Source organism: Echeneis naucrates, chromosome 13 (genome assembly GCF_900963305.1).
Source record: "Echeneis naucrates chromosome 13, fEcheNa1.1, whole genome shotgun sequence".
Classification (NCBI taxonomy): domain Eukaryota; kingdom Metazoa; phylum Chordata; class Actinopteri; order Carangiformes; family Echeneidae; genus Echeneis; species Echeneis naucrates.
The window spans coordinates 22,970,211-22,996,746 of record NC_042523.1 but is presented as its reverse complement, the minus strand read 5'-3'; the positions used below and the strand labels follow the sequence as shown (position 1 = coordinate 22,996,746).

The window sequence follows — 26,536 nt, the reverse complement described above, 5'->3', positions numbered from 1 at the left end:
CCAAGAGACTCACACACACACACACGCACACAAAAAAATCAGAAAAATTAATGAAAATATTCTGAACACTCACACTTTTGATGAAAAAAGAGCCAAAATTCTGCAAGCGACATGTGAATGTTTCAGATTTCTGTGTTATGAACAGAATCAGCCAGCTGTTCGTCTGGCACAAAACACACCAGTGACTTATTCCTGAAACAGCACATGATTGTGTGAGTATGTGTGTGTGTGTGTGTGTGTTGCTGGATTTCATGGCATTTCTCCATTGGCTCGACATAAGATAGGATTCACCAATCAGCTCCTGAACTCACCCCCCCCGAGACAAACCCTTTATTTTTTTACTACAGCTCCTGTCAATGTGTCAATAGGAGTTATAAAATATGCAGATAAGAACACACACACATCCATATCAAATCATACGTAGAAAAAATAAACATGCAGCAAAAGATATGCAGCTTTTGGATGCTGTGATCAATAATTGATCAGGTTGTTAATGTGTAACGGCCTCGGTGTGCCTGCCTGAGTTCGATTTGTGTATGCTGATGCTGCCTGGACTCCCACTATCCTTCATCTGAGCTCCCCCTGAAGATTCACATTCCTTATTCAGACTTCACCTCAGGCTCAAATCATTCACATGACTTTTCATATGTCCATAAATTTACAGGCCCCTTGATATTTGTGCTGGTCTTGTTTTCATCTTGTGACTGAGAGGTACGGCGCTTGCAAGGACCAAAAGAATAACAAATCCAAAACCAGAGAAAACTCTGGTTTTGGATTTGGTGTGTGGTCAAACTGCCTCCTGTAGAAGGATCTGGAATCCTTTAACAGGTTTTTATAAGACTCCATCAGTCACAGCCGCTGTGATTACAGTTTACAGGTGTGCAGCTAAGATGGAAATAGAGGCGGGATTTGAAGATGGCTGTGGGCTCAGAATGTCTGATGATAAAACTCTCAACTTCCCCAAAACAGTATTATCGTGGTCATGCATGGAAAACTATTGTAGATTAGGCCGTAATAGCTTGGTGACAAAATGGAAAATGCAAGATTAGAACAGAAAAGCAAAGTGGCAGCGATTCAAGCTGGTCTCAAAATAACAAGGAAATCATCTTGTCCCCTCAAATTCCTCTTCATCACTGTGAGGTGCAGCGTTTGAGCCTCTTCAGCTGCGGCAGTGAAGCTTTTTCTCGTGTTGTTGTCAGTGTTTGATGGTTAACAGGCTGTCTCAATCCCAGAGCAGGCAGTCTGATGTCGCTGATCATTTCTGATATTTACTGTAGAAAATAAGTGTAACTCTGCACTGAAGTCAACAACACGACACATTTGAATCATAGTGATGAGTTGAATTAATATGGAAAACAACACATAGCGCCTCACAGTGTGCTTGTGGGCTCTGTGGTCACTCTGAGACATTAAATATGAGACCACACACACAATGAGTTCATCTTTCCAGAGACACAAAAATATTTTTGGACACTGTTGGAGTATTTTTCTCTGCTCCATTTTTCATGGCTTGTCATGATGTGTTATGGGACACTGTAAGTCTAATATATTGGTGTACTCTCAGTATACATTCAGACATCACGGAGGACTGAATTGGGAATAGAGTGATTTTGGACGCTGTCACTGGTTAGATGAACAGCAGCTCCCGGTGGATGCTAAATGTGCCCAGAAATGTTGACTTCAGAAGGAAAGTAGAAACGGCTCCGTTCTCTGCTGCCTTCGTCAAACGCTCTAATTAGATCTAATCTGTTTCATAATCTGGGTTTAAATTTTCTGATTTGATTTGACTACATTTGGTGTCGTTTTTTCTTTTAGACACATTAAATAAGCTGTGTGGATAGTAATGCAGGGGGGGTCAGGGAGGGTGGGGTGTCTCCAATAAACCTAAACATCCTTGAATTGTGGCAGAAACCTGCAGTATCAGGAGGAAACATGAAGAACTTGCAAAGTCCATAGCAGACAAAATCTGCAGATGCGAATGATTGTGAGAGCAATTTGAAACACAAATTTATTGTTTTGCTGTCAAAAGGTGAAAGCGTGCAGGCGAATCGGTACGTTCCTGCTGTATCTGGGGTGTCTGCATATCCAACTAAAGGGGTCAGTGTTGCAGTGTTGTAGAAGCTGAGCTGCCGCTGAATGAATGAGCCCAACTGTTCAGAAGCATCGCTTCCTCGCGCTCCTCTCTGCTGGATATGATCTGCTATTTTCAACAGCTTCATGAACTTTGATGCACCATCAAAAAACCACAAATAGCTCCGGGATATTTGACAGTTCTCCTCCTGGTACGAGGAGGGGGAAGGGAGATCGTTTCTGATTTTCCTGCATTTTAAACCACGCAGACAGAAAAATGAAAATGCAGAGGCTGAAACAAACAAGCACAAACACACACAACAAAAACATCACATGATTTAGCAGAGAGAGAAACCTTGCATGAAACAGAGTACACAAGCTTACACAACTTGTGTTTGCACAAACGCGCTCGGATAAGCCAATAGGAAATAAATTAAAATGTGGAGGGAGGAGGGAGTTTATGAGCCTTCAAAGTCCGAAAAGGTCAAAAGTTGGCAGAGGAATGAAGTGGAGAGGACTAATAATAATGCTTTAAGGGAAATATCCCTGCTTCAAAGGAAAGTGTGTGTGTGTGTGTGTGTAGGCGTCCTCATGGATAACCCATGAGTAAAACAAATACCACTTTAGATTGTAACCCACTTCAGATTCTTCGTATCTGCTCTCTGATTCCAGACAAATCAACAAAGCCAAGCATCTCATTACAGCCGGAGAAAGAACAACTTTATATCAAAAACTGCCTGAAGCTTTTTCAGGTGACATATGTGATAAAATGTGAATCCTGTGAAGGAATTAAAGGACTGATGTTGATCTGTCACGATCAAACGTAGAAGACGTGGAAATGAGGATATAATGTTCCTGCAGATTGGAGCCAGCCCGTCATTGTATCATCTGTACTGTGAGAGTTTGATGTTGCATTTTTCCTTTTTTCATCTTTAACTCCAGAAACAGGTTCAGCTGCCGACGTTTAAACACAGTTTCTGGTTGATTTTTCAAAAGAGGCCGTGCTTTTAGACGAAGGTCAAATGTATTTGGTGAACAAACTTTAAGCACGGCTTCTGCTGCTGGAGTGTAAACTGTCAAAGCTAACGAGGACGCCATACTCTGACTCCATGGCGAACCGCTACACAGGGATTGTGTTGTTGTAAAGGTAAAATAAAGTAAAAGAAATGGCTAACTTACTCAGCTCTGCACAGCTGACGGGACAGGAAGTTTGCATGGTTAAACTGGTAAAGCACATACTGTTTTAAGATTTTTGGTTTGGAAAAGGCTAAAAAAAATCTGAGATAAGAATTTATTTTCATATTTATGTTGCACACAAAAGCTTGTGGATGTAATTTCTGGGGTTATAATGGGCTTCATTTCGAGCAGTGAAATGAAAAGCTGAACTTTGACAGGTCTGCTATGAGATTATGAAAACCATTACTCAGCAAAATGAAAATGACAAGCGGAAATATTGGAAAGTGAAGTTACGTCAGAATAAACACGGCTGCAGTCGTAATGTGGTTTAAATGTGGTTTGCTTTCGACCGCTCCAGGACGTTTGCTTTGCTCATCTTCTGAACTTAAGATTTGGATATTGATGTCCTTGGAAAAGTCATTATTCTGTCCACCTGTGCAAGTTTGTTTCAACACAGGAAACAAAATCAGTAAATATTGAACAAGATGAATATCCACTGACCTAAATATTTCCTGACCAGTTTGGGAAGAGTTCAGCTTTTGCAGGTATTACTCCAAAGTTGCATTTTCACGTTAAACATGCCTCATCCATCTGTTCCTAAATCTGAACAAAACACATTTTTATTCTTTTACCTTTTTTTTAATCTCGCTAACCTTTTAATTTCTCTGTGCTGTGTATTTTCTCTTTTTGGTTCCTCGTTCTGTTGTGTTTTTAGGTTTCATCTTATATCATCTCCTGTTTTTATTTATTTCACTGTCACACAGCTCAACGCTGCGTTTGAATGTGCTCTGGAAATGAAGTTGACTTGGCTAGAAAGCGTAACAGGAGAGATGAACTCGCCCGTCCTGTCGAAAAGAGCTGACAGACCTGCCGGAGGAAACCAGAGGAGGATTAGACGCGGTGGACTGTGTTGGACTTTCACGCGGCCCGACTGATCCGTCTTGTCAAAGCAACCCGCGTGGAGGAGTAATCTGGTCACAGCTGAGCGGCTCCTGACACAAAAGGTCCTGGCCTACCTGAGTCACAGATGTACAGCTTTCAGCGGAGTCACCGCTCGGCTCGCTCCCACTCATTGACCTCCATCTCTCCCGTTCCCCATTCTGTTGTGCAACTCACTCCATCATTTACTGAGTGTTTGCATTAGGTCATAGCTTATTGACTGGAGGCAACACGTTCTCCCTCCCAAACAGTCTAATTTCATATTGTGGTAAGTCTCCTTTGTGTGACTCTTTGACAATCGCGCACTGGAGACGCACAAATATTGGATCCTGTGGCACATCTGCGAGCGTGACCTTTGTGCGTCGGCAAACACATGCACAAGCATCTTATAAAAGACAAATTATCATCAATCCATCACGGCGCTTTGTTGTCGCCTGTCTAATTTGCCGTTGTGTAGTTGTGTTTACCTCTGGTGGCCCTATCTGTCACAGTGGACACCTCCAGCAAACAAACTGTCAGAAAGTCAGACAAAAGCCATCAGCTTTTGTATTAGTGCTGCTGATTGATGGCATTATCCTCAATAAACAGCTTTTATAGCGGGATGATCCAAAACAGAGAAGAAGGCAGCGAAAGCAGAAGAAGCATCAGCTCTGTTTGTTGGATTTACTCTTTTATTTATTTCAAACGCTTCGTCTCCATGTGGTACTTTTCCATCTCATGCCATCACAACTTCATGAGTTCAGGAACCTTCCTGACGACATGAACCGCACACAACGCTGCATTTTTCCGCAAGTAGGAGTTCAATGTTTTAGCAGTTTCTCTACTTCAAACCATGACACATTTCTGAGGAACCCATGCAGCTGAATGTGAACAAGGCCAGGCCCTGCACGTATGGCGTGCTGTGATTCAAGTCATGCTGCCTCTCAGCCAACAGCAGCTTCGCTCCCAAATAACAGCTGCCCACAGCGTGCCGGTTAGCCCATATAAAGCAGCTCTGCCACATTTCTGCAGCGGTGTGTATTCTTCCTCTCTAAAGGATGAGTCCATAGCAGCACACTCTTTCTGGATCATCTCACGCTCCTCTGCTTGGGTCCGTGCTGTCCGGATAGTCCGGATCAGCTCCTGCAGTCTGATCAGAGATGGCATTCTCGTTTCAAAGTCGCTCTGCAGTCTGTTCACATTTGTTCTTTCTTCCCTTCAAGGGGTCACAACAAGGCCTCTGATTGGCTCTGTTTTTCTCATTTGAATCGCTCTAAGTCTTCATTTTTATGCCCCTGAAGTGTAATATGTAATTTAAACCAAACTGCAGGTTGTTAAGGATGGAAGTCGGTGTCTTCAAGGCTAAAGACGTGATGTGACCTCTGACCTCCAGCCTGGGAGAAAGTTTCAGTCCCAGATAAAAATCTCAAAAACACAAAGAGATCCACAATCCTCATCCTGGATTCAGCAGCTTGAGAGACAAAGAAAATCCTCCAGAAGAACAGTCATGAAAAGACAACACTCAATTTATTAGTCTAACTCAGATTTTGACCTCCATCACTTTTATCTACGTGTACATTATGGCCAGGAGGAAAAGTTTTACACGGCCCGTTGTTTTATTCAAATACCAGGTCTTGGCGCTTCATCCTGGCAGCTGTGTGTCTGCAGACTGAACTGCTTGAAAGAGGCTGGAAAATGGAAAATGGCCTTTTTGACTCGTCTTGAATTATTTTTCCATGTTTTTAAAAATCATGCTGCAGATTAGCTGTTAAATTCCACAGCCTTTATCCAGCGCTTTAAAATGAGCCATCAGGGCTGATGTAACGTTGTGATGTCACAACAAGCACATTCCCTTATCGATATCAACTCGTCAGATTAAACATCGGAGAAGTGTGATATATGAAACGTCACTCTACGCAGCAGGACCCAAACAGTGATGTTGCACAGTTGTCGTTGTCGTCATAGATAAGTCATAGATAAAAGAAGCACAATTTGGCCTGATAATGTGCAACGTATCTGTGAGGACTTGACCTGAGGCCGATCTGTTCCTCTGCTGCTGTTTGGCATTAAAATGAGCCAGTTAATGCGGTTTGTGCGTCTGATCAGGACCACCATGTTTTTGTCGGAGCACGAGGACGTGGTTTGCTGTCATCATGCCCCGGATTTGGAAAAGTGGCAGTAAATGGACAGATGGATGTGTTCACCATCAGTGTGTCTCTTTATCAGGCCTTGTTGGTTTTCCATTGTGAGGATGTGGAGCCCTCAGGAGTTTCAAGAATGTGAGCCCTCACATTAACCTTGACAAGACGAGGGGTTAAACTACAAAGGCTGTCACTTTCAAACGCGAGATGCACTAATTATTAACCAACTTCATCCAACACACACACGGTTTGTTTAAATGGAAAACATGCTTGTGGGCTTAAGTGTGTGTTTTTGTGGAGTTCCATCTCAGGTGAACTCCCTGCTGACAGTTATGAATAGAGTTCCTGTATTTGTTTCAAAAGCTTTGGTTCCTCTGTATCAGATTTCCTGAAGCGGAATTAAATCAAGCACAGATCTCACCTCAGGATGAGACGCACTTTGAATGGTGCCAGCCGTAAATACCTTGAGAAGAGTTAAAGTTTGATCATTGGATTTGGAAATTCAGCTCAGATGCAGTTTTCATGGATGCACCTCAGTAAAGGAAATTTTCCTGTTTTAAAAAAAAAAACTTAATGTCGCTCCATCAGTTTGAATGGATTAGTGCATCATGTCCTGTCATCATTATTGACTAAAAGTCACACATATATATATAATATATATATATATTATATATATATAGAACTTCAGCAGCAGCTGACGGAGGTTTAGAGGTGCAGTGTGGATATTTTGTCTACTTGTCCCACTTTGTATCTTGCGGTGACACACAAAAGTACCACAAAAGTACCACAAAAGGTTGTCTGTGTTGCATTAACCAAAGTGGGACTAAAATATCAAATTGGAAGTTGTGTAACTTTCTGCTAAAGAGTCTGATGACTTTGATTAAAAGACTTTGATTAAAAGGAATCAAACATTAACCATTAAATGATTTGCTCTCATAAAGACAGCTGTAAATAGTCAATCATTGACATCCAGTGGCATTGGACTTTTCCAATAATTATTTTACCTTTGACCTTTCAACAAAAAATAAAGTGTCAGTTTTTAAATATGAAAATCAAAAATGTTTGCATGACAAGTTTACACCTCTGGAGTTCCTATTGATTACTATTTGGTCTTGTTCTTATATTTGACCTTTATGCCTTAACATAAAATAAAAGGTCATTCTGAGCACATCAGCTGTCTACATATAGCCAGGTGGTGATATGATTTCATTTTAATGTATTTGCAGGCTGTATTTTAGGCTGGCGGCCTAAAAGTGTTTCAATCGATGAGCTTCAGTACTTTACTTTTTTCTTTTCATGCTCCAGTCCAGTGGATTTTCTGTTCATCAATATTTGGCCTTGTTAAAGTGAAAGGTCAGTTTGGGCACATCGGTTGTTTAAATAGAGTCAGATATTAATATTATTCCATTCCAATCATTCATACATGGACAGGATCAGTTATTGGTTGTAAGTTTCCTGGTTGGTCCAGGCGGAGGAGCAGTACTTCTGGATTTCCTATTATCATCTTTTAATTGTCTTTAAAGAAAGTTTGAAAGTTGGAATAAAAGCCTCAGTAAAAGCAGTGGTGGATGTGAAACAGAGCGACTTGATTGACACACATGGAGCCCAGATGGGAGGGTCGAGTCCGGCTCTTGGTCCCGCCTCACGTCGCGGATCTTACCGGGACTACAGACTATAAAATGAGGGAACTTACAGTAACCGGGGCGGACAGATTAGTCGGAGTTATCTTGGAGAACTCCCGGACAGGAACCGAAGGAACTAAAGTCTGTCCGATGTTCTGATCGCCGATCTCAGACTTTCTGATCCGCTTCGTCCAAAAGTCCTCCAAAAGGTTTTTCCAGCAGCTGATCCGGCAGATCCGGCAGACATGGCAGGGGACGGCTCGGACCAGCGGGCTCTGCAGTATGAACAGACTCTGGTGAGTCCCACTTGATTTTAGTTTGGGTTTATTTATTTATTTTTTAATTTGGACTTTGTCCTCTTTATGTGTGGAGTCCTCTCGGCCCAGACTCCGTTCGCGGATTCGCCGATTTAACGCGTCTCCTGCAGCCTCGTCGCTGCAAGAGGTGTGAACAAAACGGGAGAAGAAGAGGTTATAAACCGCGTGAATGAAAACCAAAACGTAGCCGAATACACGTGTGTGTCCGTGTGAGTCTGGATGTGTCATCAGATGTGTGTGTTTGTGAGCAAAGAGTCAAGTTCAAGGGAAATTTGTAGATTTTCAAACCGAGTCCGCCCTCCTGTCCAACTCCGAGGTTTGTGGCGTTCAAAGCAAGCAGCTGTGTGAAGCTTAAGTCCATAACTGCCCCCCTGTTGTGTATTTGTGAGGAGACACGAGTTGCTGTCACACACTGTAGGCTTTAATGTGTTTTTGTTGTGAAGGGACAACATCTGGATTAGTTTGGACAGATGAGGACCAAACTCCGCTTGGAAAACGGCACATTTTCAAATAAAGAGTTGTCCACATGCCGTCAAGAGATTTCAGAAAACAACTTTATGTGTTTTTTGAATTGCAAAAATGTGCTGATAAATGGGGCGTAGTTGTAATTTGAAAAAGATGTTTGTTTGTGTAGCTGAAGGTCAGTTTTATGAGCCGGTTTGACCTCTCTCCCCGGCTGCAGACACTGTGATGTGAAGGTTGACTAAAAGTTGTGTTTTATATGAAATCAAGTTCCTTTTGGTGGTTTAATCAATAACTGAATGTACAACAGCCTCCTGAGGATTTTCACCAGTGCCAGTGTAGTGATGTATTTAGCCAATAAGCCAATTTGGACCAATCTGACAGAAATGAGCTCTTGCTCTTCCTCCAGATTCATGCCTTTGCAAAATATGGATGGTGTTATCTGGACTCCCACTCATCGCACTAAGTGGACGACAACAAACTGTCTCACTGTCCGCTGTGCTGCACGATGGCTGCCGTGCACTTTTACTGTACGTGCACGATGTGAGATGCTGCTGACAGACTGACAGTGGAGCAGGTGGCTCCAAGCAGAGTGACTGAGTCTGAGGTCAGACTTCATAACCCTTTATCTGAGGTCATTTCCTCTATAGCTCTGATAACCAGCAGGCAGTTGTTGGGACTCATCGGTGGCCTTGCACGTGGCTCAGGAGGTGAGCGGTTGGAGAGTGGGCTGCGTTCACTCAGTGGGGGGCTTTCAAACGTTTTCCTGTCACAGCCACTTCACCGTGATTTTAAATTACTGTTATTCAGCTGCAGGTTGTGTAACTTGGGAGAGATAAAAGCAGAGTTATAATTTTGTGAAATTACCCCTTTGGAGGCCTCGCTCCTCCTCAGAGACCCCGCTTTGAGGGGCACAGATCTGCATCATGACCCTCAGGACGATTAAGGGTGTTTTGTTTTTTTGTGTGTGTCTCTGTGTCTGTCGTTAAACTTTTGCCGCCAAAACTTCTGTCGAGCCTAAGTAGTCTGCTGTGTGAGGAGACCAGTTTTACAGGCCGACTGGACCCATTCAGTGGCAGCGAAGCTTTAAATTAAGAGCCACAACTGTAACACTTCTTTGGGCCTCTGTTTCCTTTTTCTTGAAAAAAGTTTCTTTGTAAAGCACAAAGAACCCCCCCCCCAATCTCTCTGCCTGCCTCCCCTCCCCTCCTCCCTCCCACTTCTATGTGTGTTGTTAATCTTTGTGTGTTTGTGTGAGAGATTACACAACGTGCGACCCGCTGATTCAGCTCTGGACGCTCTGTCACCCCGGCGGGGTCTCGTGCTCGGCCCTCCGACTCTCTGAGAGGAACGTGGAAGCAGCTTTCTGCAAAAAAACAAAACAAACACGCCATCCACACCTCTCCTGTTAATCTCAGCTGTCTCTGCTGTGCGTCGGATGATTTGTTACATGAACAGAAACTGTGAAAGTGTCTGAATAAAATCAAATAAAAATAGTGTCAGAATAACCTCTTTTAACATAAATGAGCCCTCTCTTTTGTGTTTTTGTGCGTTTGTGTGTGTGCCCCTCATCTCCTCATCGTGGGTTGTAGTAACATGGTGTCTTTGTGTGATATTGGCAGTCTTGGTGGTTGTGTGGGCGTGTTGTGGGCAGTGGATGCTCAAAGAGGCCAGTGTAGCTTGGCTGTGAGAGCTGCCTGTACAGAACCGCCGGTCGGGCCGGAGAGAGGGAGCACTTGCAAATGAAACCAGCTCCAACATATTGTCAGTTTAAAAACAGTGATGAGTGATGCATCAGCTCTTACACTGATCCGAATCGTTTTGTGTAGTTGTGCAAAATGATATTGTAACAGTATATTCTGTATACTGACCTGTAAAAGTGTGATGAGAATCTCAGCAGCTGCAGCGCACACACGCCAAAGTTTGGATCATTCTGACAGATCATATTGTGATGAGTCGCAATTTCATTGTTGCATTTCACTTTCACTGTAAAAGGGGGAAAAAAGATCATGATGTCAGTTTTATTTTTCTCTTTGGCACCAAAGTGTTTAATTTATAGCTCCAATTTAAGCAAGCTTTGCACATTTTTTAGCAGTTTTCTCCATGTGATGGTGTTTCGTTATTTTTTTTTTTTTTAGACGAAACAAACCATTTAAAGAGCGCAGAATGACAGTAATTTTAATATTGGGGACATATTTGTCTCAGCAACAACCATTGTCAATGACTGACCGTGTTTTTGAGCAATAAAACTGAGTTAAAAAGTGATTTAACCCATAAAATCACTGCAGTGCAGTTAGCTATTGGCAATGGAAAAAATAAAAAAGTAATACAGATCATAAAAAGTTTTTTTTTTTTTTGATAAGCTTAAACTAATCAGGTGATTTTTATTTTGGAGGAAGGAAGGAAGACATGGCAGACGTAGGCTGAGGTGTGCCCATGTATGTGTATTTATAACGCTGTTCAATCTTGTGTTGTAAAAAGTAAAGTTTTATTAGATGTTGTGCTCTGTTTCCAGTTGTGTCCCAATCAAAAATGAGAGTCCAATTTATGGCTGCTTATGTGTAAAAGCAGGAGCATTTCCAAACAACAGGGCCGCGTTGTTGGCGTTGCACTATTTTTAATTAATAACTAAATTGATGCGATGATGGTTTATATCAGAATAACACCATGTCTGAATCTGGTCTTCGACTGAATCAGCTTAGTTAGGTGGAATGACGTAACAGTTTCCAGAGAATCAGCTAAATAAATATGAATATGGACCATCTAATTAAAATATGAAGCTCAACAACTTGAAAACTGGACTAAACAGGAGAGAGAGGAAAAAAAAAAAAAGGGTCTTATGTAATTAAGAGTTGTTATCTCTGAGGAGAAGCTCAGATAACCTCAATCTGTGCTACAAATTGTAGCTGAAATGGGCGTAAATGGACGGCTCTGAAAGCTTTCTGTTGTGTTTATGGTGAATATGGTGATTTTTACTTCTTACTGCCTCCCCCTGAGGGAAAGTAAGATTAGATTTTATGTCCGTCACACGTGAAGCTAGCAGCATGAACTGCGCTAACATGATTAGCATGATTCAACAATAAGAACGAATGTTTAAGCTTTGTGGTTGTAACACACCTTGAAAATTGCTTTTGTTTAAAAACACTGAGATAATTTACACAAACTGAACCAACGCAAATCAAATCAAATCAGATGATCGCATGAAATGACGCTTCATGTAGGAAATCTGGGCATTATGTGGAATCACAGGACTGAGGAACTGGGGTCCAAAGCTTTGCCTGATGCCTGACTCGTTCACTTTTATGTTCCTCATCCTCGTCTCATCCCGGATGGACAGACGCCGATTGTCAGTACTCCATCCTGATTGGGTGGTGCCGTCTGTCAATCACACAGTAGCCACACCCCCATTTCATCCTCTGCTTTATGGTCTGTTTTCCTCTTAATGAGACCATCATGTAAAAAAAAAAGAAAAGCCTTGTGTTGTGTTGAAACTACAGACTGAGACCATAAACTCGTCAGGAAAACATTAAATGAGTAAATAATTGAAAGAAGTTTTATATTCCAGTATTCGGGCTGGACTGTTTGGACTGTTGGAGGATTTTGGATGTTGGTTCTGCCTGTGTGGTAAAAAAGGAGATGAGACTTGTGTATGTAACTGTTAACAGGAACTCTGGTTGATATTCAGTGTTCATACTTTAACAGTGACTGCTGAACAAAACAACAGTGAAAAGTGAAGGATGTAGCTGTAATAATTTGAATGTTCCTCCTCGTGTGTTTGTTGCGGCCATCTGTCTTGCTGTGACACGGGGTAATTTGTAACCTCCTGTTATTTGCCTCTCCGTGGTAATTAGGCTTTATGTAGCTGCGGCCTCGCTTGTTTGAAGTCCGTTCCCTCGCAGCCACAGTGGAAATTTCTCTTCACCGACGCCCCCCCCCCCCCCTTTTTTTTTTTTTTTGACTATCACTTCATCACGCCTTGTTGGTGAAGTTTTTCTTCTTTTTTTTGCAGGACAGGTCAACAGCTCCTTGACCTCCAGCTTTTATTGTGCGTCCAGAGTTTATTTGCATAACGTTTGTTCAGAGCGGGTTTGTGAATAGGCCGGTTCTGGCTCTAATGGTTTCGCTTTCTCTGTTACAAAAGATCAACCTTTGCTTTTTTTTTTTTTTTTGGTACTTAATGAACTATCCACCTTTTTTTTTTTTTTTTTTATTTTATTTGCTCTCTGCACAAACAGCCATGGACCCGTGGCATGAATGGCTCAAACACAAACACTTGCACGAAGGCAAAAGAATGAAGCCTCTTAATGAGGAGCTGTTTGTAAAAAGCGTGGATCTGGCAAACACTCCACAAGACTGATGATGTGTTGACCGTGTGTGCAGGTTAAACCAAAGGTGGAATGTGTTTTTTTTGTTTTTTGCTATTTTTTTGTTCTGAGACATTGATATCACAGGCTGGGTCAGTTAATGATTAATGACTGAAGGAGCTCAATGGCTCAGCAGATTAAAAGATGTGTGTCTCTTGATTATTTCTTCTTCCTCTTGTCACCTGAAAAAATATGTATCAGAGAGGAGACGGAGCAGATCAAAGGCAGACGGGTGTCGGTCCGGATATAATTCTCTTTATTAGATCAGATTACTGAGTGATTAACGGTGAGACGCGTACAGCAGAGGAGCAAAACAGCAAAAAGTGGATTCCATCTGTGGGTTAATCTTATTATGTCAGTGAGAAATTGATCTGAGATGGTTTATAATGATGCAAAACGTCAACCACAAATTCAAAGACGACATGGTAGACGGCCATTGGCTACCAAAAAAAAAAAAAAAAAAACAGCTTCCAAAGACTGAAATGGATAGTCACACGTGGCCACATTCTTAAATAAAGTCATATAAACTGGGAATATTTTATTCTGACAGCATGAGAGAGGAAGAGAAAAGTCAGACGTAAATGGGAAAGGCGTGGATATTGATCAGGTCCAACTCTGACGGACATTCATGCTCACTATTCACCTCTTTTCCGTCTGTAGCACTTCCGTCTGCACACATTAGGTATGTTGTATGGATTTGGTATATATCAGCTAACTGACACAGAGAAAAGGAGGATGACGCTCGGCGAAGGGCCAAAAAACGTCAGATTAAATTAGAAATTCAGGCCATGTGTTTAGAAAAATGTTGGTCTGTTGCCCTTTAGAGAGAGATGCTCCTCCTTTCTGTCTCTTATTTAGATGTAGGAGGACAGAGGAGAGGCCCCCCCCCCGGCCCCCCTCCGGGTCCTTGGGCTCCTGGAAAGAGGTGTGGTTGAGTCCAGTTCTGATCATGTGGATTTTGATGCAGCTCAGATCAGCAGCTCATTTTGTGATGCAGAGCTGCATTGTGAGTTTGATCAATAAAGGAACATCTGATTTGGTCAAAACAAAAGGTAACAAAAGGTAACTTAGGGCAGATGAAAAAAATGCTAAAAAAGCAGCAGCGTTTCATAAACTATCCATCGAAGGGGCTTAAAGTTTGCAGGATAAAAAATGTGTTTCAAACCGAAGAGTGGATGTCGCCTGATACTCAGTTTTCACCCAAATCAAAAGCTTCGCTTTGAGGGGGCAGTTCAGAAATGCACCAATCAGGGAAAGCATGAATGATTTGAGCATCAGAAAGTATCAATGCCGACATTTCAGAGTTCAGAGTTCAATCTTGCTTTTTCATCCCTGCGTTCGTAATTGGATCTCATCGGTAAAAAGAGCAGGGGGTCGTTTTCCAGACTGTCTTTGTGCCCTGCAGTTTGTCTGTCAGGCAGCACACAGGCTGCAGTGTCCTGGATGTTTATTTATTCAGCCGTATTTTTTATACTATCTATTACACAATAAAACTCTACAGCAGTGACGATTATATCATTAAAAGGGAATAAAAACACTTCTGTGTACTGTTGATTGAAGGCTCTGCTGAACTCTTTCGGCTCATCCCAGATTAATTATTTTGAATAATTTGTATTGTGGACAAACGTCAGAGCTGAGTCACTTTGAAACGACAGCGTGCAGCGATACAGCAGCAAAGTCAAAGTTGACACATCAGGTGTGTGTGTGTGTGTGTGTGTGTGTGTGTGTGTGTGTGTGTGTGTGTGTGTGTGTGTGTGTGTGTGTGTGTGTGTGTGTGTGTGTGTGTGTGTGTGTGTGTGTGGTTATTTGCCACATGCATAGCTGCTTTTACCGAAAACACCTTTTTTTTGATAAAGGTTTTAGTGTTGATGTATCAACTGTGAGTCATGAAAAGGATCCAGACAGCAGCCGTCTCCTTCCTAAATGCCCTTGGAGTCCTAACGTGTCTCTGCCGGATTGTTTACAGAGCTGTGTGTTTGTGTGTGTGTCTTCTTCTGCCTTTTAAAAAGGATATTAATGCAGTTTCCATCCGAGCAGAGAGCTCAGTGATCAATAGCAGCGAAGCCAAGCCTTTAAAATATTGTATTATATCCCATCTTAATGGATCATAACTTAATAAGACACACAGCTGTAATGCATTTTTAATCTTTGTGTTATTAGCAAAGGAGCTCAGTCTCAGTCTCTTTTTTTTTTTTTATATATATTTTTTTTAATTATTCGGATTAAAGGTCTCATATTTTACACTTCTCCAGCTTTTTCTTTGGAATTCCGCATAAGGACTCGCTGCTGTTTTGAATATTTGAGCTTGTGCTGCCGATTTTTACGATATAATCATAATATGGTGTAATACAGTCAGCTTCATGTACAGGAAGTGTAATTAGTGTCAGCTGTGGGAGTCGACAGGAATAACCAGATTTTTTTTTTTTTTTCGTCACAACGGAAAGAGGACATGATTCGCCGTCGATGTCCTTTCCTCCTCCACAAAATTCATAGACGTTGGTATCATCATGGCGCTCTGTCATGACTTTCCGCACTGATGAGTCACCAGCTGAGTGTCGGGAGGTCAAATTTTACGACACCATCAGCATCAATATTCAAATATTGATATATTTCTGTGCTCTGAGAACAAAGTTGGAAAAGTTCAGGAATCTGGACTATAGAGTTATGTTGTTGTTGCTGTTGTGTAGAACTGATAAAATTTAACACAGCTCTGCATTTTTACGGACCTGATGGCGGCGGAGAAAAGCTGAATTTGCATTGTATTAGCATGCTAACATGTAAAATGCCATGTTGCGCTAACATTCAGTGTTTTTCTGATAATTAGTGACCTTCTGCAGTTTTTCAGTCATAGAAGAGTTTTCTTCCTCAGTCCAGATTTAAAGATCAACTCTTTTATGCTGCAGATGCTAACAAGGCTAAATGTGAGCCTCCAAAAATCATTCATTTCGTTTGTGTTTCCTAACGGGGACGTTTCAACTCTGATCTTTTATGTATTCAGTTTTTTGCATTAATGTCATCAGTGTTGTTGTTGCTCAGGACGAATCGAGTCCAGCTATATTCCGAACATCACGGCCTCCCACCTCTGTGCTGTGCCAGATTCATCTGCCCCCCCCTCCTGGCTCTCTTTCTAATTGCTGTTAGTTTAGTGTTGATGGAGTGTAATTAAAGCGACGCTTGGCAGCGTTTAGCCGCTGATGGAGTTGATCTGTGCTGCATTTTGCCCGGCAGTCCTGCCGCTGACAGAAAGGGAGGCGAGATGGAAGATGGTCTGATGCACCAAACGCTGGTTAGCAACACGCACTGCAGGGTCTGTCGCCACACTATTCACTAAAAGCCGCTTCGCCTTTTGGGTACACATTAGTGAGCACAGTTAACACAAAGCGCAGATCCCTCCCCCACCTGTTTCACCCCCCCGCAGCTTCAGCTCGCCAACGTAATGACTTGTGTTGCTCGTTTTGTGGCGGCGGGATGAACTGCTGCTAATGAAGCTTGGCCCAGAGGAACCAATCATGGCGGGATGTTCATTACGAAACAGTTTTTCCAGATTAGATGTAATTTTATGATGTTTTTTTAGGGGCAGTTCATGTGCGTTGTGAACTTTTCAGCCACCTTTAGGCTAAAAATGCATCACAGTCTCTCCTCATGCTGACCAACCCCCTTCAGTTTACCTTCACTGTCCACCGCTGAGCTGTTTGAACACAATGGAAACCAGAAAGTAACGGCGAGGACCTGAACTCTGACACGATCCCATCAAACATTGAGTTGTATCAATATTATATTCAGGTCTACATCTGTTCAATAAACTGTTGCTTTGGATGTCACAGTTTCCAGAAGAGCCTGTCAAAACCACGCAGGGTGGGCTGCGTCCTTAATATTCTGTCCTCAGGCCCAGAGTGGAGAGTCTATAAACCACATGGATGAGTTAGCCAAGTGTTTATTTTTTAAGCAACAGTCTGCTTTAATTCAGCCAGTGTGGGCTTTAGATTCAACGCAGCACAGAAAGATGAGCAAATATTTAAAACCAGAGTGAAAGACGTAGATGTGAGCTGTGTTTTCGTCCCTCCTGTTCAAACACTCCATGTTTAAAGCATCATCGTTGACTTCTCCTCGGTCGAGGCGCTCTCCTGTGAAGTTGAGTGGAAATAGATTTTACAACAAAAGGGATGTTTTTATTTAGTAAGCTGCTTTTACACCAGCAAGGCCAGTGTTTTACAATTTGTGCATGCGTGTGTGTGTGTGTGTGTGTGTGTGTGCATGTGTGTGCATGTTGAATGGATGCATTTTGTAATGTGATGCGACGGCACGGAGAAAAGGGAGAGATTAAGTTCACGGGTTGGCCAGTTCAATTTAACAGCTCTGTTATTAAAACACACACACACACACACACACACACACACACACACACACACACACACACACACACTCACCTTCTGTCTGTATAATAGAAATAATAGTCTTTATCAAGTTTACTAACATGCACAAGCTGAAATATGAGAGAACAAGAAATCCACAGGTCCCGATATAAACTATGATTATACACACAGTCTAATTATCAGTTAGATCATTTATGGGGGGGGGCGTCTTTTACTATCTCACAATTCGATTCCAATTTTTGGGGCTATGATTTGATTCATGAAGGATCCTCATGATCTACTCCCGTCTAACAAATGGAGACATTTAAGTTTAGTAACAAAAATAAAAGTGTCTCTTCACTAAACAAATAGTGTAGTTGAACAAGGGAGCTCATGTTGAGCTCCACCATCAGTGGGGGCACCTGAACATGTCTTGGTTCATTTGTTAATTGGTGACGAGTAATGGACTGCGCTACAGCAAGGAACGGCGACGCCCCCCCCCCCCCCTCCCCCCCCAGCACCTAGACTGGACTGGACCGGACTAGGGGAGACACCAGACCCCCCCTCCAGAAAATTCTCAGAAGGGGTCTGAATAGTGCACACCCCCCACCAGTGAAGCGGCCGTCTGTGTGTCACTCACTGAGCTCAACACAAAAAGGTTGACTATCACGTACTTCAACGGAGATGTCGGTAATCGTTGGAAAACCAAAGAGCACGAGTGGATTTAAAATTTCCACCAAAGTTATGGAACGTATGTTTCACTGTTTTATTGTTATGTTTTTGCTTAAATGTGTGGAAGCATGAAAGTTTTCAGTTATAACTGAAGACATGGTCTCTATTTCATTTCTTAAAACTCTGTCTCAGGGTTAAATTTGCGTAAAATGCTAAAAATGGAATTGAATGGGATGTAAGTTGAACCTGCTCGACATCTGAAACACTTAAAGCCGACATTACTCAGAGATGTGCCACATGACAATGAATCCAAAGAAAGGAGCTCCAGGGCCTGCAGGGTGGGGGGGGAGACTGGACCCCCACCCTGCAGGCCCTGGAGCAGTCAGAGGGGCATCACAGCGTGCAAACATTCATGTACATACAGTATGTCTGTCAGAAGTCACAGGAGTAACCTTCCTGTTTCTGAACATTCTGCAACACCAGAGGTAATTTTCCAGCTGCTGCTGCTGTGGTTTTCTGTTCCTGCAAACAGATTGTGCAGCGTTCAATACCCCCCTCGCCCCCCCCTCCCGTGGGAGAATGACTGCATGCTTTGAACGGCCTTTTTACGCTCACAACATACGATCGGTCTTCACACACACATGCAGAAAATGTGCAGCGCTCGCTCTCCTACGCTGCGTTTGAAGGGCTGCCTACTGGCTCCCAGTTGCAGCACGAGTGTGTGACTGGATTGTTAACTGGCTGGTTCTGGAGCCGGTCCATCCATCTCACCCCTCCATCTCCCTTTCTTCTCTACTTCCTGACCTAACTCTTCCGTTCCTTCTCCTTACATTATCAGTGTCTCTCTGTGCAGCCGAGCCAATCTGTTGATTTGTGCCCATCTGGCTGCAGAGAACTAATTGGAAACGGAAAGAATAAAGTACAGTTGGTAATAACGGTGAAATAGGTGGCTAAACTTTTTTTAACGATGATGATTATAGCTGATATTTTGTCTGGTGTGGAGACAGCTCATTCGTCCAAAGAATTGAATGGAGTGACTAAACTCAGCTGTTTCTGTTAGAGAGGCCAAACATCTTCACAGATATTTAACCGAGTCCGGTCGCACTCCGTTCAATTTTCTTCGGTTAGACGGGGGAGGAAATATTCTCCCGTTCCTCCATGAGATCGAATCCTCTTATTCCTCATCTCAAAAATGCGTTTGAGATGCGTTTCCATGGTGACGTATATTCACATCATGTCCTAAAAGGCATTGATTTCCTCATAGATCTCTTCTTGAATGTTTTTTTTTTTTTTTTTTTTGATTATTATTGTTTGGTTTGTCTGATTAATACACAGTTTGATATAACAGCAATGACACCAAAGTAAGTTTCCGTGTAACTCATCTCTGACCTGCCTGGCTCAAAAGCTCAATGGATGAGGTGTGATTTGTGATGATGTCAGCTGACCCCCCCCCCCCCCCCCCCTCCAGAATCAAAGAGTGCAGGAGGATGAGATCATGTTTAGCTTTCAGATGTTTTGCCCATTGAAATGTGTGTGACGTGTGTGTCTGTCCCATTCACTCCCAGACCTCTTATCTCACATCCAACTCTATCTGGCGAAGCATTATTCACAGCGGGGGGTTGTTCACAGCAGAGCTCCTTTGACGGCATATTGAATATGTGTGAACCTCATCACGGATTATCTGATGATGAGTCTCCAGCATCTTCTCCCCTTTTACATTTTCCGCCTGACAAATCCTCTCTGGCATTAAATCACTTTTTCAGGCGACTGAGATACAAAAATAAAATGGAATAAAATTCAGTTCTATCTGCCATCAGCTGTGTTTTAGCTGTATGTACGGGGCAGCGTCAGGGACCGGACCCCAGAGGCTTCTGGGAATGTTTCTGAAGCGGGCTGCTGCTCTGGCGCCATCTTGGCAGGACGTGCTGCCAGCTAGCTGTTGGATGAAAACAAAAGTATAGTTAAAATATAATTTAATGAAATTTAAAAGGTGGAGTTAAGAGTTCACTCTCTGAAACACTTTTTTTTATTTCATATTTCTTTCTGGTGTAAAGGTGAACATTTTAACAGCAGCTTCATTTTGCGGCTTGAAAACAAAAGATTTATAATTTCGAAGGACTTCTCATGATAAATTACAGTGACCTGGTTTGTTGGCACAAGTTGAAAGTTTATTTTTATTTATTTTTAACTTTTATCTTTATTTACACCAAAGATTGATAAGTTGGCGGTTTTACAGTATGTGTGTGTCTGTTTGTGGACACTGATGTGAACAAGCTGTGTGTCAGCTTCCCTCAACACCGACTGTGAAGTAATTCTCTCATTCATCCTCCTCTTGTCTTGTTCTCCAGGGAAAGTAGGAGTCAGACTGGTGTGTGTGTGTGTGTGTGTCTGTGTGTGTACCCACTTGTGTTGCTATAACACCTGCACAGCAGCAGATATGTTGGTGTACTGCACCATTTTCTCGGTTTCACATGGGAGAGGGTGGATTATGGGAGAATGAACCATTCAGGTTAAGACTGCAGTGCCACCTGATGCCACCCAGGGGCCACCCCCCCCCCCCCCCCCCCCCACCCTCCCCAGCTAACGACAAACAGAGTGTGCAACTAAAAAGGTGCAAACACACATCTTTTATTCAAACAGCTCTCCATTAGATTCAGTTATGAAGTTATGATCCAGAGACTGCATGACTCTGATAAGATGTTTCCACAGCCTGTGTGGTGATCGGACCTATTTGTGACATCCATTATTGTTCAAATCTTTTTTTTTTTGTTTTTTTTGTTTTTTTTTTTCATAAATCTGCATTCGACTGAATTTTCTTTAAATAAAAAAAAAAAAAAAAAAAAAAAAAAAAAATCTCTGAACCAGTGTGACTGTCTGAATTTTGGAGTAAAAATACACCATTTGTAGTTTTGAGTATGAAATGTGTCCACACTGAGCTTCTCATTGATTAGATGAAATAAAATAGGAACAAAATTGCTGTCTATCTGAAGTCTTCTTTATTTGTATTAACTTTCATAAAGTTTACGTTGGATGAGTCGGTGTAACGTGGAAATATCAAAATCGAATAATTCTTTCAAGGCTTTGTTAAATTTGTGATAGTTGAAACTAAACTTCTCTTTGGATGTTTCATCCTCGCTCTGATTTTTGCAGACCCGTTAGCAGTTTTTTTTTTTTTTTTTTCTAAAAGTCCGGATGAACTCAGGAGCAGTATGAATAGTTTGGTGGCCTCCTGTGAAGAGGCGTCCAGTCCACCCAGCTCTGCTCTGTACTGCAGCAGAAATATTTTAACTGCAGGTGGGTGTTTGGGTATTTTTGTCTGTTTTTTGGTAAGTAAGTAAGTATAGCACCTCGCTCTCCTGTAGCTATTACTATTGTGTGTGTGTGTGTGTGTGTGTGTGTGTGTGTGTGTGTGTGTGTGTGTGTGTGTGTGTGTGTGTGTGTGTGTGTGTGTGTGTGTGTGTGTGTGTGTGTGTGTGTGTGTGTGTGTGTGTGTGTGTGTGTGTGTGTGTGTGTGTGTGTGTGTGTGTGAAGTAAGGCAGATAGAAGAGTGTAGGAGGATCTCAAATTGCCTTTCTGTCGTCTTTGTTCCTAAACTCTTCCCATCTCAGTTGTGTGTCTTTGTTCAGGTGAGACACCCACAATCTGAAAAGCTAATATGAAGTGTTTCCACCCTATTTGTGGCACGTGTGTGTGTGTCTGTTTGTGTTTGTAATGAAGAGGAGGAATGTTTGTATGGAAATCAGCCTGTGTGTTCTTTCAGTTCTGCAGTGTGTCGTGTGTGTGTGTGTGTGTGTGTGTTTTTAGTTGTAAAACGCCGACCAGGCTGTATTTATATATTTATATATTTATAAATTTTATCTTCTGCTCCACTGTATTCATGCTAACGTCGGATCAATACGATGTTATTTTTAGCCTTCCTCCCTTTTAAGCCTCCTTCCTTCCATCCTTTCCTCCTTCCTGTCCACTCTCTGAAAGTGTGCACTTCGTCTTGTCCTTCCAGCGTTGAGAGCTCACACACATTGATGTCTCTCTAATAAGTTGGCTCAGGCCTTTGCAATTATTCACCCCCCCCCCCATTTCCTCCCCTCTGCTGAGAGAGAGAGAGGAAACCTGTTGTGCTTCAGCTCCATTCAGTGCCGCAGGGCCGCTCCATGGTACGCTGCACTGGACTGTGACTGATGCACAACGACGAGCGCACACACACACACACACACACACCTTCTGTCCGTATAATAGAAATAATAGTCTTTATCAAAATAAGTTTACTAACATGCACAAGCTGAAATATGAGAGAACAAGAAATCCACAGGTCCCGATATAAACTATGATTATCAGTTAGATCACTCTATCATTTATTTTATGTTTTTGATACTTTTTGGAGTAGCATGGCTGATTTTTCACGCTCTCCATCACGATCCCTCCCTGTCACATGTTTTTTTTTTTTTTTTTTTGGATAATCTGACACAAAATGAATATGAGTGCAACTAAATATCGAGCCCAACAGGTGTTTAGACGCACACTGAAGCGTTTTTCACACTGCAGACTGTCGGGCTTCTGCTGCAGTAGCAACAACACAAACTGTGATATGAGGCATTATATCACATGTGCACAACCTTGGAGGCACCTTGCTGATGATGCAGCAATTCTATGGTCAACGTGAAACACACACTCAGTCACACACACCCCGATACGGATGTGGACATTGCTCAGTGTATCACTTTGTGTAATGGATTGGTTTGTGTAAATATCTCACCGTTTGTACCTGTGCCACAATATCCACTCTGCACGCACTAAAAACAGTCTACACTCCTGCTGCAGTGGCCGACAGATCGGATAGAACCGTGTTTACTCAGTGAAGACTGAGCATCACAGAGTGTCCTTTAATTACACTTCCATTAAATTTAATTCACTGTGTGAAAGCACAAATCGGCTCATTATGTGTTTTACTTGACCTGACAGCCCTTTTCAAGTTTTAAATTTGAGTTATAATAATGATGATGATGATAATAATGATACAGTCAAAATCTTACTTTTAAATGTGAAATGAATGAGTCCAATAAAAGAGTGAGAATGTAAGGACTAAAAAATATTAACAATAAAATAAAAATGATTATAAGAGTGAGAGTCAAAAAAAAAAAACGGAGTCAGTCAAAATGAAATATAAAAGCCGTCTTAATAAACAGGTTTCATTGAGTCTCCGTCTCATTTAGCTCCTGGCAGGCTCGTCCTCCATTTTTTAAAGCTACATATATTTTCCTGTGTGGATTTATAAAAGTCTGGCAGGAGATCTGAGAGCTCACGAAGGATTAGAAATCAGAAAACTGCAGAAGAAGAAGTAGTCCTTTCATGGATCTGCATGTCCGGAGCTGAGACTGGAAATAAAGATGGACGTTGCTGTGCGATGCCATCCACAGGTTAATCCTCGATGAGCCTGACTTTGAATAACAAGCCTGTGTGTGATTGTACTTCACGATTCAGGGTGGTTACTTATTTAACTCGGCTTTTGAAGAGTTTTTTTTTTTCTACTCTTTTTCTACAGATTATATTTTATCATAGTGATTTTCTGCCAAAGGAGCTGAAAAACAACTTGTCAACATCGACCCGTTTTCTGTTCCACTGAATTACAGGCCTGACAAATCTAGATACTAATTAAAAATCCTACATGAATGAGTATTTCCTCAGGCTGAGGAACATGAACATTGTCCAACATTTGGACATGATAACGGTATGTATGTTGTAACAAGCCTTTGGAGAGACTGTTAAAAGTTATGCAACAAGGGCTGATTGTGCTGCTGTCATGTGATACTTCACACCCTGTGTGTGTGTGTCTGTGAGTGTGTGTGAGATCTGCAGTGCCAAACTGAATTGAGAAATGTCATTATAGGCCAGATTCTTTAAGCCAGCTTTGTGTTGCTGTCTCTGGAGTTTTTTCTTTTTTGGTTGTTTATTGTCTGCGCTGATACACATGGGAGCTTGTGTTGTGGTCGTTTCTAGACACGGTGCCTTTATCAGCGATAAGCAGAGGACAGAGGAGGACAGATACTGGAGGGACACACCTCTCTCTCTCTGCCCAAACACCTTGCTGTCACATCGCTTCACCTCCCAAAAGTGACCAGAAACAGACACACAACAGGCATTTTAGGATGACATGGATCTCTGCAGGCTGTGAAGGAGCCTTGAATTAGCACAAAGAGTCCACAACAAAATGTGACTAAAACTGTGATTATTATCATTCACTCATTAAATGTTTGCACACTTGGTGAGCAAAATGGATCCACCCGTCCACCCAGTGTTCATGTTTGTCTATTGAATTGTTTTTAAAGTTTTTCTAAAGTCAGAAAGTGATTTGTGTTTTTCAGAACAGTGGAGCAGCCCGATCTCCTTTTTTTTTTTTTTCCCTCCTCTTCTCACCTCGGCTGTAGATGAACACTCAGTGAAACATCGGCTGTTAAAGATTGAATTTATTATCGACAGATGTGGGTTAAGGTGCAGTCTGCTGTCTGCTGGTGCCCGCCGCTGACAGGACAGACAGAAGTGAGTGGAATCAGATATGAGATCAACACGTTTTGTCGCTTTAGAAGATGACAGAGAAGACATTTTGATTCCTGTCGGCCTAACATGAGCACACACAGGTGGAGTCGAAGTATAAATAGTCCTGGTCAAATATTACTGCAAATAAATGAACGTTTTTAGTGTCTTTATTTATTTTGTTTAGTGTTCAAGAGAACGTTATTTATGTCAATGCATTGTTGTATTGTTGTGCATTCGCACAACCTACTGACTCTGAAACGAAACGCAGAGGAAACAAACTGTGTTTAAAAGTTTATCTGGAATTAAACCAGTGTATTTAACAGTTCGACAAATCTTAGCTGGGAAGAAGGAGTTTGATCGATTTATAAACAGAGCAGGCAGTTAAAACAGGAGGAATATTTTCTTTTCCGTCTGCCCCTTCTTCATCTAACGTCTCCATCGATCGGCTTTTTAAAACTTCAGCATCACGGAGAGAGAGCGGGAGTTCACTGTTATTGATCTTTTACTTGGAAATGCGTGGTACGGATTATCATTAAACCAGAGCGGGATTCCACTGGTGAACAAGTTTGGAGTGAGATGGAAGTAAAGGGTTCACTTCCTGTGACATCGTTTTGACTGAAGCGTACCAAATACAGAAATGGACCTGATGATGATGATGATGATGTCTGTTAGGAACATCAGTAATCTGGGTGAGAGAGCCAGAGCAGATGTGGTCGCCCAGATTATTATGGGCTGGCTGGCTGGCTGCTGCCATGTTCTTCAGTTGCCTTCAAGGACACACAGTGAAGCTCGGTAACTTGACGCTCCCACACAACAGCGTAGACAAGTGTGTTTGTTTGTCAGTCAATTTGACCCAACAAGGTGAAATATTATCGCCTCCGGCTTGTTGCCCGCGTCTGCCACGGTAGCAAGTGTTATTCCCACTGGGCCAAAGGTGTGCGTGTGTGTGTGTGTGTGTGCGTTTTGTGTTTGTTGGGTTGTTGTGACTTTATTGATTTGTTTTAGTACTTATTTGCAGTTGGCACACAGCGATTTCCACTAATCCCGTGGACAAGGTCCTAAATGATACAACACACACACACACACACACACACACACACACACACACACACACACACACACACACACACACACACACACACACACACAATAAGAAGGTAAACCCATTACATATTCAGTTGTTGCCTTCAGTGAATAATTTAATCTTTTACTAAGCATATTATGTATGCATATGGGATAGGACTATCAGAGCAGCCTGTAATGTCTTATTTATATTCAGTTAGAACACACACACACACACACACACACACACACACACACACACACACACACACACACACACACACACACACACACACACACACACACACAAACACACACACACACACACACACCCCAGACACATATGTAGCAGCGACAAACAGTAGCACAACAACCAGGACGACTTGTGAGGCAGCTGGATAAATGAGAGGAGATGGATTCATTAACTGAGCCATCTAGGGATGTGTGTGTGTCTGAGTGTGTGTCTGAGTGTGTGTAAGAGTGTTTTCCCCGTGACACCCACTTGATCTGAGATGGATGAGCGCCATTAACCTTGAATTAATTAAAACGTAGACTTTGCATCCCTCCCTCTCGCTCCCTTTCTTCTTCTCTGGTTTAAACGGGTTCCCGTGTATCAAACTCCAACAGGACAGGTTGAGGTTCGAGTCCAGAGCGTCCCAGAGCGTCCCAGACCTCTGACGGAGGTCCTCAGGTTAGACAGTCCTCTGAAAGGTGCCACGGTTTCTACATAAAACAAGAACTCTATCAACGTCTCTATGTTTCATCGCTCCCTTTGGATTTTCTTTGTTTGTTTTTTTTCTGAGATGTGTTCTTTTTTTTTTTTTTTTTTTTTTTTTGGCCGCCCTTGTG

At 42.2% G+C, this 26,536-nt stretch overlaps 1 protein-coding gene across 2 annotated transcripts in view; it reads left to right on the top strand.

Moving 5' to 3' along the window:
* The first annotated feature begins 7,975 nt into the window (after window positions 1-7,975).
* The window catches only part of LOC115052943 (chloride channel protein 2), a 94,188-nt gene continuing 75,627 nt past the window's right edge, over window positions 7,976-26,536 (top strand). For both annotated transcript variants that reach the window (XM_029517439.1, XM_029517438.1), the window contains exon 1: window positions 7,976-8,223. In XM_029517439.1, coding sequence (XP_029373299.1) covers window positions 8,173-8,223 — 51 coding nt within the window. In that variant the 5' untranslated portion in view covers window positions 7,976-8,172. The remainder of the gene's footprint in view (window positions 8,224-26,536) is intronic.